Source organism: Dreissena polymorpha, chromosome 8, assembly GCF_020536995.1.
Source record: "Dreissena polymorpha isolate Duluth1 chromosome 8, UMN_Dpol_1.0, whole genome shotgun sequence".
Lineage (NCBI taxonomy): Eukaryota > Metazoa > Mollusca > Bivalvia > Myida > Dreissenidae > Dreissena > Dreissena polymorpha.
This window is the reverse complement of record NC_068362.1, coordinates 32,537,553-32,555,910: the sequence shown is the minus strand read 5'-3', so window position 1 is coordinate 32,555,910 and position 18,358 is coordinate 32,537,553. Positions and strand designations below refer to the sequence as shown.

At 34.1% G+C, this 18,358-nt stretch overlaps 1 protein-coding gene across 1 annotated transcript in view; it reads right to left on the bottom strand.

Annotated features, from left to right (window-relative positions):
• Positions 1 to 18,022, bottom strand: part of LOC127840429 (dynein axonemal heavy chain 8-like) — a 57,671-nt gene extending 39,649 nt beyond the window's left edge. The window contains exons 1-8 of the mRNA XM_052368846.1: positions 18,008 to 18,022; positions 16,877 to 17,044; positions 14,870 to 15,085; positions 14,095 to 14,232; positions 13,550 to 13,677; positions 11,635 to 11,803; positions 3,483 to 3,638; positions 2,991 to 3,146 (exon numbers count right to left, since the gene is read on the bottom strand). Coding sequence (XP_052224806.1) covers positions 2,991 to 3,146; positions 3,483 to 3,638; positions 11,635 to 11,803; positions 13,550 to 13,677; positions 14,095 to 14,232; positions 14,870 to 15,085; positions 16,877 to 17,044; positions 18,008 to 18,022 — 1,146 coding nt within the window. The remainder of the gene's footprint in view (positions 1 to 2,990; positions 3,147 to 3,482; positions 3,639 to 11,634; positions 11,804 to 13,549; positions 13,678 to 14,094; positions 14,233 to 14,869; positions 15,086 to 16,876; positions 17,045 to 18,007) is intronic.
• Positions 18,023 to 18,358: the final 336 nt, after the last annotated feature.

Genomic DNA, 18,358 nt, shown 5'->3' with positions numbered 1-18,358 from the left:
TCTTTACATAGACGATCTATGTTGTTATTAACAACATCAATTGGCATAAAGGAAAAGTCATTTGCGCTGTGGTGATCTTCATTAAAATGTGATGCGACCAAAGTTGAAAATTCAGGGTTAGAAAAGTTTCTTATGTCAAATCGATGACTGTTCATTCTTTTTGACACCGGTTGCATGGTTTGTCCAACGTACTGTTTCTTACACTGTTTACATGTAATGAGGTATATTACATCTTTAGATGCACAATTCATATTCTTCTGTAAATTAAATTGCTCGCCTGTTACTGTACTTTTAAATTTTTCTCCAACGTGTATGGATTTACAATGGGAGCAACGTGTTCTTCCACAGGCACTGGACGCACGTGAACTGTTCAAACTGTTCGTAAACTGAGCACGTGTAATGAAGTTTCCTATATTATTAGGCCTTTTAAACGCCAGTATTGGCTTATAAGTTTCATGCACACTTTTCACTTCTTCTTTCTGTGACAGGTTAAGTAAGTCCCAATACTTGTTTATTGCGGCTCCTATGTTTGGCAATGACGGATTATATTCCACTGTAAATGGGATAACTTTTGTTTTTGCTTTATTGCAGGACTGTAATGCGTCTTCTTGAGATAGAGCAGAAACTTTTTCAAATGCACAATCGATAATTTTTTCCGGATAATCTCGCTGTTTGAAATGATGCTTGAGGTCTTGAAGTGACGATTTAAAACTGTTGTCATCCGATATAATACGTCTATATCGCTTCGCCTGACTGTATGGTATTCCGTCCTTACACTGTTTAGGGTGGCATGACGTATAGTCAAGATATTGGTGGTTATTGGTCTCCTTTATGTGTATATCTGTTTGAAGTGTTAAGTCGTCATTAATAGAAACAGCCACATCGAGAAAAGACACGATTTTCTTAGAAGCAGAATACGTAAACTTCATGTTGGGGTGAAAACGGTTTAATTCTTCAATAAACAATTCAAGCTTCTCTAAAGAGTGGTCCCAAATCATAAATATATCATCTAAAAAGCGAAACCACAGTGTCGGTTTATGTTCACATATTTTAAGGAAGTCTTTTTCAAGTTTTCCCATAAATAGAGAGGCATATGCTGGCGCCATTGGACTACCCATAGCCGTACCCATTTTTTGCAAATAGAAATCATCATCAAATTGAAAATAGTTATTTTCAAGTACAAGTCGTAACAATTTAGAAACTATGTTGCTATTAATGTTGCCATTATGTAAAAATTCTTCACAAGCCTTGATTCCATCGTCGTGTGGGATGTTCGTGTAAAGCGATGACACGTCTAGAGTGACGAGATAGGTTTCTTTACTATTAACTGTCTTATTTTTGAGCTTTTTTATGAAGTCTGTTGTATCTTTGATGAAAGACGGCAATTCAAACATGTATGGTTTGAGAATGGAGTCTATATATTTCGAAATATTCTCCGTAGGTGAATTACATGCTGACACAATTGGACGACCGGGGTATTTAAGCGGAAGATTTTCATTTGTTTCTTTGTGAATCTTTGGTAAAATGTAGAAAAATGGAGACCTTATATCCAGTGGTAACGCATCAAATTCGTTTTCAATGCTGGCATGTGATTTTTGTATATCTGCAATGCAATTGATGATACATTTTTTTACATTTTCTGATGGGTCGCTGGGTAGTTTTTCATAATGAATTACATTGTTTAGTTGACGTAAAACTTCATTTTTGTAATCTATTTTGTTCATAATCACAATAGTGTTAGATTTGTCGGCTTTCTTGATAACAATGCTATCATCTTGGGACAGTTTTCGAAGTGAAGCTAGTTCCTCCTTAGTAATATTACTATACTGTCGTTTTTTACTAGCGGACTGTAATATTTCTTCTGTGATAGCTGTGATATAAAAGTCAAGGTACATGTCTCTACCGGCGAATGGAGTAAACGTAGATTCGCGTTTATTGAAGAATGGCCGTTGAAAGTCTTCATCATTATTAATAATATTAGACTGGGTATCAGGGTTATTTAAGTCATTGAAAAATTCTTTAAGTCTTAAACGCCTACTGTATTTAAATGTTTCTTCGGCTAACTTAATTTTATCATGAGCACGTATCTTGGGACAAAATTTCAAACCTTTTTTTTTTATAGAAATTATGAGCATTTAAAAAAAAAGTGTGACAGACAGACGGACGAACAGACAGACGAACAGTGCAATCACTATATGCCCCCGAAACCTTCGGGGGCATAAATAAAAAACACAGTATAACTGCAAAAAATAACTCACAAATAGAATATTTCAGTATGTAACAAGTTTTAAGTATCACTTACAATGAGCATCCCAAAAAGACATGTAATTGTTTGCTAATTCACTTTTTTTTCTTTTGGATAGTATTACATACACCAGGCATTCCAAAAAGACATGTAATTGCTTGCTAATAAACATATTTTTTTTATTTTGGAAGGCATTATTCTCGTAGATATGAGATTCTGAACAATTTTACACACCAGATGTTATTTGTGAAATTATAGGGGTATTGATAAAACCAGCTAGTGCAAAGCTTAAGTACCATTTTACTATTACTTTATATGCCAATCAACACTTTCCAAACAAATTGTGAATTATAAATTACCTTAATTTTACATGTGACCTTGGATCCTTGTTTTTGCCCTGGAAATTCTGTCTTATCATGCTTATCACTTATTGCAAGCTGCTTTAAAATCAATCCATTCTGGATGAACTAGACAAAGTATAAAGTGCTAATTTCCTTAAATTGATATTTAACCTTGAATTTTACCCTTGTACTTGGACGTGGTTCTAACTCCATTATACCGATGACTAAAGGCAAGTTATTTGCAAATCCATCCATACTGGACAAAGTTATGCTATGGACAATTATATTAACTATGTCTGCCCACTGCAGCAAGCCTGCTTGGACAGTCGTTTTTTTAAACAGGAAATATTAAATATACGAATGCATTATAATTTTAAGCATTGATGAATGTGCAGCACAAATACCTTGAATGTAGATCCGGACTTAATGAAGTTTTTCTCGAGCACGTTATCCAAGGCTGGATCTAGTTCCTCCATTACATCCTCAATCAACAATGGGCGACCCAGTGACAAGGAATCCTCAAGGTGGGAGCGGAAATACTTGTGGTTTAGAGATGTCAACTGCACAGGGAATGTGTACATGAAAGGTAGCAAAGAGAGAGTATTTTAACATGCATGCTGAATTTTGTCAAAAACAAATGCTTGCATTTTCAATCTAACAAATTGTTTTGGTTGATTGTATATCGGAAGATCACTGACTATCTAATTAATAAATATGAAGAAGCGAAAAAGGCAGTAGAAAAGAAGAAAATCCTCGCACAAGTATGTGGCCTGGCAGGGGATTGAACTCGCAATCCTTTAATTAGTAGTCCTACAAACTCACCGAGCCAACCTGTTGAACAATCAAACAAACCAACAAGATAAATGCAACCCATTTGTGTACTTATTGATTGTTACCTGTAATTCACGTTCCTTTTCCCTATTCCTGATCCAGTTCTTTCCCTGGCCCTGTGGGTCTATCAGCAGAGGGTATCTGGTGGCCTTGGTAGTGATAATACCATTCTGTACAGACAGGTCATCATTTGGCAGACCCTGAATGTTCCATTCACCAACCTGAAATAGCACACAGCCCTTGAATGTAGAGTGCAGACATGGGGAAATGCAATATCGTCGGACTTACTGTCCGGTAATTTTTGCTTCCAAATATTGTAACCGTCTTGCAGTTTTTACAACAATTATATTTTGTGATTACCGGTTCATGATATTTCCGGAAATAAAAAGGTCATTCTCGTCAAATTTCATGAAATGTGTCTGGGAACGAGACTTTGACCCCTTTGGCGCTGACGTTGTTAACGAGAAAAAATGTTACAAAGTCGTGACAACTTTTTCGTGTAATTTTCACACGCATTTATTGCGAAGATTATCTGATTTCTTTTATTTATTTTCCGAAGCAATCAAAGAATTAACTTAGGAGTGATTATGTTAAGGTTTTTTAACGAAAACATTAGTATAGTTTAACCAATAGCTGATTAATAACCCGTCGTACACTACGGCACGGTGTGACCGCAGCATTTACTGGATAAACTTCCTTGTTTTAAAAGGTTAGTTTTGCTTTCTTTTTTGGTTGTATTTCTGTCAAACAATAGGAAATTCTTCTGCAAATAATGTATTCAATATTCATTGAAGCACATCTAGTGTTTATTGCCACTGTTATAATTGGGTTGGCTTTACAATTTGTGATTGTACGTGATAATTGGAATTTTAACACAAAAGTTGTCTAAAAATGTCGTTTGGTTTGTGATTCAATGACAGTTACGTGAAGTTTTTAAAAGAATGACATGCCAAAATAGTGACATTTATTCTCAACAATCTACCATTCCATACGAATTGTCACAAACTGATTACGTATTTTTAAATGAGCTTGCACAAGTTGATCAGTTATCCAAATAATACAACATTAGTGATGAATTGTTTTCAAAACAGCGCTTTATGAAATTTGCCTTGTTGTGATGTCTTAAATGCTGAACATTCATTTATATGGTGCTGCACATATTGGGAAACAACTATTAAAATATGTACAGGTATATACATTTTATAATTCACTTAATTCAATTGGGCGAATTTTGTTTACAGTTGCAGAACCATGTTAACTAGATGCCACACAACACTTCTCATGGGATTTTGCCCAGTCTGTGCACTACCCTCATCACGCTATGCAAGTGGGACAGATCTACTTTGCCACACCAAGAAAGTGCCATGTGTTTGGGATGTGCGCTGAAGGAACAGGTATGTTATGGTTATGCTTGGTTTAAAATATCTTCACAATATGTAATTGTTATAACATTGCACTACAGCGATTTTTCTTCCCCAACTGGGAAAAGTACCTGTACCATACCAATTGGGAAAAATTAGCGGGAAAAAACCTGAAATTGGGAAAATTTGCTTCATGAAATTTACCAATTGGGAATCAGTTTTGTCTTAATTATTTGTATTAAAAGCAAAAATGAACTCAAATATTGATTTACATTCATTTTGGCTTGAAATGTTCAGTGTAAGTGCTCATTTTATTTGTCAACTATCAGATAAATGCACTTTAGGAACAAAATTGGAATTTTTGTAGTTTTTCTTCAATCGGGAAAGTACCTTTTACGGGTACTTTATAAAGAAGGGAACAATCGCTGCATTACTATTAGACTAACACCTGTTGATATACTGCATTATTACAAGTTTTTTTTGTAATTTTAATTTAACAATGAAAGTGTAATTGTATTATACATTGTTTTAGTGAAAAATCTTGTATGCAGGTGTAATAAAAGCACTTTATTTCCAGTTTTCATTTCAAAAAGGTCTTGTAATGTACATTAAATTATATTACAGGAAGACAAGCATTCTATCTGATTGAAGAGTCCGAAATGCCTGGGAAAGGTAACGATTGTATCACAAGTTTGGTGCACCATTATTTTTGTCACTTTGGCAATGAAGAAAAACGTGCAGAGGTAATTATTTGCTCAAATATACACTCTGAGATTTATAAAAATATTGTGTTTTTCTTTTCATTGGAAATGTTAACTTTATTTATACAGCTTTGCTTTTGTAATAATTGTTACTTTATGTACATAAGTTACTCTATTTATTTTAATTATTTATTAAAAAAAAATAAAAAATATTAGTACATTTTGCTGCTGAACATTACATAACTATGTGTCCATTCATTCATAAATGTTTTCATAGCAATAATCTCAATTGAAAATTATATTACTTATTTAAAAAAAGCAATGTTTTTATGCAGATTCACTTTGACAATGCTGTCGGGCAGAATAAAAACAACACCATTCTTGGATATTGTTTGCGGAGAGTGTTGACAGGTAATCAAACAGTCATTGTTTTTCTGCAAAATATAACCATATTCAATGTATAATTATGTGAAGTGTTAAGAGACAATTGTACTTTTTATAATATTTGGTAAGCACTTTGGTCGATTGTTTCCATCAATTACAAAATGTATAAGTCATATTGGATTGAATCTTTTATGGTTGTAACATTGTGAAAGGGATTAAACAATTTATACTAATTTTTTTGACATATCATTTCAGGTCTGCGTGAGTCTGTTTCATTAAGCATGATGTAACTTGGACATACCAAATTCACACCGAATTGGCACTTTGGTGTGTGGAAAATTAAGTGGCGCACATCAGATGCTGAATGTATGGAGGACATTGCTAATACAGTTAAAGCATCTTCTCGGTCAGGGCATAACATTCCACAACGCATAAATGATCCATCAAAGCCGATAGTGTTATTGAACTGGAAGACATTTTTAGAAAACTATTTTAAAAAGCAAGATATTTAATTCTGAAATCAAAAATGTCTGTACAATCGAATTCGCCAGCATGTACATCATGCATGTACGATGTGAATCTAAATTAAGTTTTATGGATCATTTTAATTTCCTGCAACGATATCTATTCATGCAACACACAAACACTAACTCCGATCCTTATAAAAAGACAAATGCTTCGGTTATTGTAGGAAAGTGTGTATGAAAAATATCTTCGTCACAATCGGCTCGGGTTGCTAATTTGTCTTTGCTGCATTTTATAAAATTCGTCTCCAATGTATTATTTTTCTTTCCTATTTTTTTTTGTGTTATTGTAACATATTTTTATCAATATATTACATTTTAACGCATATCAAAATCGTATAGTCTCCCTTTAACAAATGTCAATTTTCTTAAATTTGTGTTTTCCCATGATACTTATGATAAGCTGTTTTCCTGAACATGTGTAGACGTATATGTTCATGTAATGTGTACAGGTATGCTCTTTTTTACCAGTAAACGAACATATTTTGTTGTTTCAAGTTCTATGGTGCAGCTTGCCATTGAATATGTAGTGCTTGTTGCTTTAATTTTGTATTAGTTAAAAAGCATGTTTTGTACCTCTACGTATGAAATGAGTAAATATTATTTCCTTTCTACAAGTATGATCAGATTAATAGTATTTTTAATGTAAGAACATTGTTGGTAGCATATATATGCAATTTACAAATTATTGTTTTCATAGCAACTATTATTTTTCATTAATTTTATCAATCTTTCAATAAAATAGAAGTGCTTAATAAATAAATGTTTGACAGCATAGATGCTCAACAAAAATTATATCATGAAATTGTATCATGAGCAGTCGTTTGTTTTAGTTTCAAGTCCGTTGCTTTACAATATGTTTTATTTCTGAATGCACAACTTTTTTCTTACAATATGCATACATTTAGTTTACTACAAACAAGATTGTGATGTTAAATAGCTATCCAGAACATATTTTCTTGTTATTTTGTGTCTTAAATTCTTTAAAATGACAATACCAGTCGTCGAAATTCGCACTAGTCAGACAGCAAAAAACTAGTATTTTTTCTTTGGGGCTTGTAGGAAACCCCTATTATACAAGCCCGACGTGCTTGTACAATTCATTAAACAGAAAACGAGTTCCACTTTCATTTTCAATATTTGTAAACAAAGTTTTGAGCCGCTTAAATCAACAGCCGCTTATGTTTTAACACACTGCGCACACGTGCTGGGCAATCAGCCGATAATTGGATTACTGCGCATAAAGCGCATGTTTTTGTGATTCCCGGATTACTATTATGTAAAATAAATGTTTTGCGTTGCGTTCGGGACACAGAGAGTAATGGCCGAACAGTTGTCATTCAAGTACGTCGTTGAGGAATGCAAATCTGAGGTAACTGTGATTGACGCATTTGTCAACTGGCTTTTTGTAGAATAACCTGGCACTTAATTGCTTATATATTTTCGGGTGGTTCAGGTTTGCTCTCTCTTTCACATGGATATATGGGATAACTTTCTGCTAATTTTTTACCTAAACTTAATGTATATATTTATAATTGTGATTTGATTGAAATCCGTGTGTGAAATTAATTTCTTCTTATTTCAGGATCCGAAAGAGGCGGGCTCAGATGACGAGGAAACTAACTTGGATGAGGATGAAATTAATAAGAGATTTGTATTGTATTCTAAAGATTGAATAAATGAATGCTTCTTTGGATGTTTTATGTTATGTTTATCTGCATTTTTAACAAAAATGTTTGGGCCTATAAAATTTGACTCGGGCTTGTTCAAATTCCCATAGTCATACATGCCATAATTTTTCAGACCAATTCCGGGACATTGAGTTAAATTGTCCGGGACTTTTGCCGATTTTCCGGGACATGTATAAAATGTAGCGATATTTATAGACATATGCATTTTTGGTACGTTTTTTTTGTTTCGCATCGTTAATTGCAAAAGTTCGAAAGCCTATCCGAAATACACTTGATCTATTAACGTCAAATTTAACATTACTACTTCCGTTACTAGATACAAGCCACGTGTTTTCAGTGTAAGCGTTCTAAACATAGATGGTGACGTCACTGCGTTATTGTTATTAAGACTGGTGTGTAACGCGTAGTTGTTGATACGCCTTTATTCATTTATAACATTTATATAATAAAAAATACAACAATACAGTACCGTTAGATCGTCAACTCAAATCAATTCACAATACATACTGCTTTTTAATTTTAAACTCAGCGATGTTGGACTTTAGATGTGTGAACAACTATCCTTTGCCCTTACGCAGCGGGAAATAATGACGTAGTAGATTAAAGTCAATTAACAACCACATTGAACAATGCCGCCTTTTCGGTTTGACCGCGAACGTGAGACAATCTATATGATAACAGGACCCCTGTTAATTGATCGATTTTGACCCGTAGCGTAGTCTGCCTATTCGGGTAGGCATTGTCATGGAGACGCTGCAGATATACAAAGATTCGAGGTGCAGTTAAGCCTAAGATAAGGTACATGTATATATGGATTTTGTAAATTCCGGGACATTTAACAGATTTCTGGGACAGCGGGACAAGTTCTTCATTTCCGGGACTGTCCCGGACAATCCGGGACGTATGGCATGTATGCAATAGTTCTAGCCCGACTTGCTTGTAGATTTAAATCTCAATTTCAATGACTGCAATACATTTAAAAAAAGAACATTTTTTGTTTCCATGGCAACTATGAGAATTAATGCTTTATAATCATACAATTAATTATATGCAAGTCATACTTAATGACTGTCATTGCCATACACACACAATTGAGTAATTATCAACACAAACTGATCAGCATAACATGAACTAATACTGGAAGAATTAAAACATCATTTTGTTGTATTGAAACGTCATTTCATACAAAATCGCGCAAATCAGTGTTTCTGACATGCAAATACAAAAAATGAAATAACTTTGTCAATTTTAGGAATCCGATGCTCAAATTTCAGATTTTGATTTTTCAGTATAGCACTTTCATAATATATGCTTAACTGAAAGTCATTTTTTGACCAGATAGGTAAAAGCTATAGGATAGCAGGTCAGTATTTATTACATTAAGATTCATACAGATTTTCTCCAATGAAATTCAAGCACTTTTTTAGCACTTTTCAAGGGAAAAAATCCAAATTCAAGCACTTTTTTAGTCCGACATTCTGAAAACTGTATATTATTCTGTGGCCAATACTGACAATATTTTTGCTAAATTGGTCTCTTCTTGCCTAACATTCTATGTGAAGTTCAACAGTCTGCACTACCCTGCTACAGTAACAACTGTTAATCAAAAGTAAGATATTTCATTATGATATAATAATTGACCAAGGCATTACACATACACAAAAAAACCTGTTATTTGTATTGAATATCATTATGTAATCTAAATGTTCATAACAGATATTCCAGTGGTATAATATAGCTGCTACAAAATGTTAAAGACAATTATGCATCTGATACAAATTAATTCTGATGTAAAAATAGAAAACTACAAATGTACAGAATCTCGCAACGGCAATATAAAATGCCATGTATTAATTGAGGCTTGTAAAAATTATACTTATTAAGTAATTTTCTACAGCAGGTACACATGTACATGTAAAATCTGTTGTAGATGCAATAGTGTACTGTATATGTTCAGACTGAGAGTCTGCACTCATTCAAATAGATTGCAGTTTCATCACAGTATCATCTAATTTATTTGACAATCAGTCAAGTGCAACTTTTTTGTCTTTTGTCTTTTGCAGTACGTCTGAATGAATTGGGTTAACCAAATGAATTTGCTTCACAGACTAACTGCATTTAGCCAGCCGATCCCCCCACACTGTCGATCTCTATACCTGTTCTGCGTTCTTTACAAGATGCTTTGACTTTAGAATCGGCATTGTCAACAACCCATGGGTACTTCAAAAGCCACCCTTTCTGAAAAATGCACTTATTCACTGGCATATTTCAACTTGTCAGCACCGTAATGGCATAATGCGTACAACAAAAACCGAAGTAGACCAATTGGCGGAAGATAAGTAGTAGTTGCCTCCCTTACGTTCTAAAACCCGTACCAACCCGTACTGATCTAGTACCTGCCCGTATGAACAGATCGTAAAAACCGTCATAAGTCATGAAAAAAACTAAGACTTCCGACTCATGGAAAATAAATATTTTTATCCGTTTTTCAAGCACTTTTCCAGCCAAATTCAAGCACTTTTTAAGCACTTTTCAAGGCTAAGGTTGAAAATAAGCACTTTTAAGCACTCCAGATCGTTTTTAAGCACTTTTCAAGATAAACCTTGATTTTCAAGCACTTTTCAAGGTCTGTGCGAACCCTGTTAAAATGTCGTTCCCAGCCACAAATCAACAGTATCAAACTGCAGTATCGATAAATTCGGAGAATGATTCCAAACGTTAACGAAGCGTCTCAAGTTGTCTTGAAGAAAGACTGACAGATACAATTTTACATAGTGTTGCACAAAAAAACATGCATCCAAGATGAAGGACAATAAAACGAAATAACGATATTCAGCAACAATGACAAATGACAATCTAATTAACAACAGACATCACATAATTAGTATGGATTAATGTGTAAATTATGTGCTTTTAAAGGTGAAAATATTATCCTCACACTGAAAAAATAAGCTATTTTTTGGCCATTCTTGAATCAGACATGCATTGAAATGCTCTTTTTGAATTTACTTTACCATGCTTAATGCCCACCTGGGTAAAACGCTTATATTTGAGGCCTGTGAAATTTACAACTGGCCTGTGAATTTTATCTCCTCATAGGCTTGTTTGGAATGCTAAGTGAGACGGTCTTTTGCCATGTCTGAGAGTTTCTTGACACTGTTTACAAATTAATCATTTGAATGATGCTTATGGCTCAACAGCAACTGAAGTCAATTGAAACTACATAAATTGGCTCCTTATTAAACATTTGATAGCTCACTTGTTTTTCACTTTCTCTAAATCAAACTGAAGTTCAAGACACCTGGAAAAAATGAGCCTCTTTCTGCGAAAACTGGGCTAAATGCATGTATGTAATGTAATGTGTCATATAGGATAAGGCCGTACAATCTACACAGGCTACGAAGGGACAACACTTTCCAACTCGTTAAAAAGATACTTCTGTAAACAAAAAATCCATAAAAGAGGAAAGTGTCTTACCTAATTAGCCCCATGCATTAAGCCCGATTTTTTCCACAACAATGCTCAAACAGTACAACTGAAACATCTGGTCACTTACAGTGGCGTTGTCCACCAGCATATTGATCAGGTTGAGATCTGTGGTGAATGGGATGCGCCTGTTGAACATTTCCTTCTGCCAGTTGGAGATGAGCTTGTTGCGGAACTCCTGGTTAAATGGCCCAGAGTATGACAGGAAACCTGTGCACAGCAGCACGTCCCCTACCAGCCTGTCAGATAGAAGAGATGCATCACGATGTAACATACAAGAAATCTCTCAGACACACTGGACAAACAGTTTTGTAATTATTACTTCGAAACATGAATACCCTTGTTTTGTTAGAACTTTATGACTGGCAAATTTACATTTGTTCTTATTATTATACATACTTAAATGTCCCCATAAATTTAGAGCAAACATTGCAATGTAAGACATGAAGTTGTGTTTAACTGTTAAAAATGTTCTACCAAAAGACTTTTCTTCAACAGTAGAAACCTGAGTTTGAAGTACAAATAATCTATCAATTCATGTGATTTATAAGCCTCAAATTAATTTCACACATGTTAAAAAGAGGTTTAGCCTTACAACTCCTTATGGATATGAAGCATTAGAAGTTTCATTCAAACGAAATGAATACAAAATGTGAAATATTTTTAATGCTCGAGATATATGCAAACTGACCACCAGTCAGTCATTTTGCACATTATATAAGAAGTTGGCAATTATATATTTTGTTTAAATAAATATTGAATCAGACAAAAAAAATAATATTTTTTTGAAAATGAAGTTTGAATAGTTTCATCTAAATTTAATGTAAATGTACTTTGAAGGACAAGCATTCATATAAGAGGTCCAACTAACAGCTTTTTTGCATATAATGAAGTAACCCATTTGAACTTTGTAATAGAAAATTTAATGCCAAACCTCATCAAGTACAGTCTACTCTCGTCATCTTGAAGTCGGCGGGAACAAGAAAAAAATATCAAGATAACGAGAGTTCGAGATATCCTATTAGGCGTTTTCAAAGAAAAAATGAGACGAAAATATACCTTCTTTTTAATATCTAGCTGCTAAGTGGTCTAACTCAAGCCGTCACCATGTGGCATAATACTCTCTACTACCCTATTTTTTTCCTGATATATATGCATTTTTACGAGGCACGATTTAATTAGCTATTTAAATGCATAAAACGACGTTTTAAGTGTAAATGAATTGCATTAACACATGCGGTTATCATTTTCTAAACTTTCGAGTTAACATCCAGTAATGTTGCTTTTTAAAGTTATGATGCAATTGACGTCCAATCAAAAGTTTTTCATCTGAACATGCGTAAATCACGTTCCGGAATACCGAACTGTACATTTTGTAGTTTGAAATGAAAAGTTCAATCGATTGTTTGTACAGGATAAAATAAATCCACAGGTTATAAAGTGACAGGCCTTACTCAATTGTTAATTGCTCACGACATTTCACATGTGTGGTCATTGATGCAATTAACGGATCAATTATCTACCACACAGTATCGGAAGCAGCCAGGCCAAGCGGAAACAGGGAGTATCAAAAGAAAAAAAAATCATTTTTGCCGACACTGGGACAGTAATGCGCACTTCGAGACCACAGTAAATACATGTAAAATCGGGACTCGGGACAAATTGTTATATCGAGATATCGAATTATTCGACATAACGAAAATCTAGATATGCGAAGTTTATTTATAGAGATGAAGAAGGAAAAAGTTTGGACATTGAGCTTACTTTTATCATATCAAGAAAATCGACATATCCGATGTCGAGATAACGAGAGTAGACTGTATAAATATTTGTATGTATGGAAACTGTTGCCTCTACAAAATTTAACAAATTCAAAATGGCTTAAAGTTGGCTATCTAGAATCTAATCAACACAAGTTTCATGTCACCCACAATCTCTCCTTAGAACATGAAGCATGAAGTAACATCGAAAATTAACCAAAGAACCTGTCAATTTGTGACTTGAACTGCTTGCTCTGTTCAGTCCAGCGAGTTTTCTCTCCAGCCAAACCACCAATGAGTGCAGACGCAGCCACCATCCTGCGCTTACAAGACTGGGCATCATCCATTAGTTCCTTAAATACACATTCAAAGAATACATAATGACTGCTTATGGAGAAGGGGATAATCAAAACATGGAATATTGAACATGCCTTGTTTGTTTGTACTTTAATAATAATACACATGAAAAACAACATTTTTGTCGTTTTCATGGATCATGCACCTTACCCTTAACACTGTTATATTATGAGCGCATCTTTGGGAAAAAGCTTTAACATTATTATGGTTGTCTGTTTGCATTTTTCAGGAAGATTTCTGAACATCATACAAATTATAACATGTGTTCCAAGTTACTATTTAATGTACATAAACATAAATAGGTGTTTTTTTTAAACAAAAACCAAGATATTTTAGACAACTTATAGTTTCTTTCTTCATGATATTAGCATTATGATCTCCCATAAGACTTAAAGGCCTTTAGCCCTGCATACCTGCTTTTCTTTCATTGCAGCATCATACAATGCTTGTACTGCATCCAGTTCTTTCTGTTTTTCATCCAACTGCCCTTGAGCTTTGTTCAATTCAGCAGATGCTACACCTAATCTTGCCTCTTGAACAGCTAAATTAGCCTACAAGTAAACAAACATGTAGTCAATATTACGTCTACGTGTTACTCCCCGAGCAATCAATTCTGACTATAACTGGGCAAGATATATAATATCAAACCAATATTGTTTACTGATGATGAAGACAAAAAGCAATAGACTATAGTTTAAAAAGTAACAAAAATGTGGCTTTAAAAAAAGCATTTATGAAAAAATAAATGAAACTTGGATGCCTGTTGACAACATATTAAGAGCATGTGACATTGACCTTTGCTATACTGAGATAGATCTTACCATCTGCAAATGACTAACATTTGTGGAAAATGTTATGTTAATTGCATACTGAAATTGTAGTCTTAGTAAGCTGTATAATGCTAAAACTTGACTTTTGACCTTGAAGCTTGAGACAGAGGATTTATGAGTGCCACACAGTCTCACATGGTGAACACATAACAAATAATTTACAAATAACATAATCAATGGCGAAGTTACAGTTTTTACTTGATGTCTGAGACCCTCACTATTAAGCTTGGGAAAAAAGTGTAACACATGAGACACCATTTCCAAATAGTAAACATTTGTGGTCAATTATTTAAAACTGCTATCACCTCTAAAGTGTTACATTGAACAAATGTCAACTGAAGTTTCTTTATGCTTGTACCTTAAGTGGCAGCACTTCCTTGTTGATGCCATAGAAGAAGGCCATAGCAGTAGACCAGGACAGCAGTCCAGCAACATTGCTGCAGACTTTCTTGGCGGTCTCCATGTTATAGTCCTCCATACGGAGATATGGCTCCAGCAGCTCCACTGTCTCTCCATTGATCGTGTCCTTAGGAAAGGCGATCAAGCTCTGCAGGAAACCTGAGCCACTCATCAGCTAAAATAAAGGTTTCAATAGGATAGTTCAATCACCAGAGAGCTTTTGTCCAATACTGCAGAGCTGTCCGCCACCCTCAAATTTAAAGGGACTGCGCAAGTCAGGGAGATCTTTATCCTACACACTTTTACTGAAGCTATGGACTTATCATACCGCTCTTTAATTTACTATGTCACAGAATGTGTTACGATTGTTTATTGCACATGGTTATTTTCTTAATAAGGCTTATGACATGGTACACTTAAGGTAGCGCACCTCTAATGATTTTCCACGATTTATTTTACGATCATTGCCGATCTTCAATGATCATCTGAAAAATATGATTTAGCGATTACTTCAAAGATTGACGAGCCTTTTTACCTGTTAACTTATGGATATCTAATTTAAGGTTGCACTGATGTGAAGTTGTCGTGGCCGAGTGGTTAAGGCGATGGACTAGAAATCTTTTGGGATCTTCACGCGCAGGTTCGAATCCTGCCGACATCGCATACTTTTTGCGACGCGTTTTATTTCTTTTCTAACGTAATTTGATTTAATATAGCATATAAGCTGTGTTTATTGTTAAATATGTTGAAATTTGTATGCACATCCTTCAATTTTTAAAATTAAAACGTTATATGGCTAAATTGGGTAATTTACTGCTGAAAATACGAATGATGCATGTTGCATTTTTATTTCAAAAAGTAAACGGTAAATCTGTCTATTTCTTGGTATTTTTGCTGTATATAGTGTTTCTATAAAAAATTAGTTTAAAATATAACTTTAATGATACTATTTTGAATTTTATGACACTTTGTTTTTAACCGACCCAATTTTTACTTGGCTGAAATCACTTACATTTCATGGAGCTATTCCATAGATAAAAAATTTGTACAAAATAAATGTCTGTGAAAGAATACTTATTTCATCTTGTTTAAATTTTAAACACCTTTACTGCATCTATACACACCAACTGCATGCCCATATTTGGAAATTTGAATGCATTATGAAACTTTTATATACCCCAGGGGTGAAAATAAACTGGACAGAAGCCGAGTGTGAGGGTGGTTTTGAAATAATCGGTATATTTTTTTTAAAGCATGGAAAGCCTACCTACAAATTTGCATGTAGTTCAGTGAAATGATGCTGATTAGGAAAATAATTAATTAAATTATATTTGGATATGTGCCCATTAGGGGTGCGCTACCTTAATTAATGACTGTCATCTGGTTATAAAAATGACATGTAAGATGTGTCACCAAATTAATACAAACAGGTTGGAAATATTTTAGAATATGACTGTCACATAAAATGTAAAAGGAAAAAATTATGGGCATAAATGGATAAAAATGTGGATGTTAAAAAATAAAGTTATCAAAATAATTATTTGGGCTTAAAATAAGGGTTTTTAAATTAAGAGTGTCCGACATCTTATGGAAATTACAGTAGGTGTGACATCTTATAGAAATTACAGTCGGCGCACCTGTAACATATTCTAGGTCTGAAGTAATACAAAAGAATCGTGTGATAATCTAAAAAGGTGCACATTAGTCTTTAAACAGCCTATTGTTCATAGGTGAAACTTTATTTTGCGGTTAGTTTAAAAAATGAACAATATTAAATGCTAGTTTAAGTAATACATGTTGAAGTCTTCTTAAATTGTGCCATCTTACTTTAAGTTTTTGCATGCATCTAAACGATGATGCAAATTAATAACCTGCTTTCTAGATTTAGGAAGTGAACATCGAAAAGTTGTTAATTTTATTTAAACAAAGGTTAAATGAGTACATGTAGGAAACTCATATAGAAAACCTTGAGAGATTCACTCCATGATGGTTTAGGGCAAGGCTTCTCTGGATCAGCAGTGACTGTGTCTATCTTCTTTTGGAACAGAATGAGAACAGCGTCCATGATGCGCATGATCAGATGTGGCGGTTTACCCAGCTTCTTCACTGTGGCAATGTCAGACGCTTTTATGGTCTAGACAACATGAGGATAGCAGTACTGTAGTGAAGCACTCGACCATTTTTACAACTATATGATCCTAAGAAAACTGGGCATAATGCATGTGCATAAAAAGTCCCATATTAGCCAGTGCAGTCTGCACAAGTTTACCAGGGTCAACACTTTCTGAAGTAAAGGAAGTCTCTTGTAATCAAAAGTCCAGTATAGAAGGAAAGTATCGGCCAAGATTAGAATGTGGGGGACTGCACAGACTTATCTGGGATGATACTTTAAGCACATACAGTAAGCCAAGTTTTCTCATAGTTTGGCTAAAATCTACCGTAAAAACTCATGTCTACCCACTCCTACGTCGGGGGTATAAAAAATAGTTAGAAAATATGACATTTTGTGTATGTGCACTTATAAGTCAGGTAAAATTACAGACAATAGGAAAATCAGTGTCAGTAAAATTGCGACCCCATCAAATTTATTTCCGAGTCTGTGACGCAACTATATTGTTACACATGTTAATAATATTAAACAAACCCCGATTTCAAATTAGATATTTTATCATTTAATTCACAAGTGATCATAGAAAATAATATTTTTACGACTGGCACATCCACTAGTAAAAAAATTTATTTTCTATGATCACGAGTGAATTAAAAAATCGATATTCCACCGAATCCCAACACATTTTCTGTTTATTTTATGATTTTTTCACAGTTTATATATATTATTAAAGAGTTTGACTAAAGAATTTGCTGGGATAATGACGTCATTTCGTCAAAAAAATGACATCATTTCACAGTAAACAGTGAAATTTTTGATAATTATCACTTTTAATTTTCACCGTTAGTTAGAAACAGTGAAATTATCAGTTTATTCGCTGATATTTCTCTATAAACCACTGGAAAGCATAAAATAAAATTATTATAATTAATCCAACAAAACACTGTGCCATTATTTACAATTTATGTGTTTAGGAATTTTGTAAACACGAGCATCTGCCATAGTTAGGAACTGTACAGAAAGTTTGGAAATCGGAACTAATAGGTATTTCTCGGAAAATCATCGATAAATGTATTCGTCGTTTAGATGCTTAGGCCGAGTAATTTCGGCAAATGGGAATTCAACTTAGTAAAAAACTTGCTCAATTAACCATTAAACTCCACCCTCCATTCTCTGCAAAAGATTCGAAGGCGGCGCTATGCAAGTGCTATTATTTAATTGGAAGATTGCCATTGAGGATCAAACACACAATTGGTTGGGGGCATATTGATTGCTAGACAAAGGAAGCCAATTTTGTCAGCTAGAAATTTGTTGCTTTATGGCTTCAGACAGGAAGCA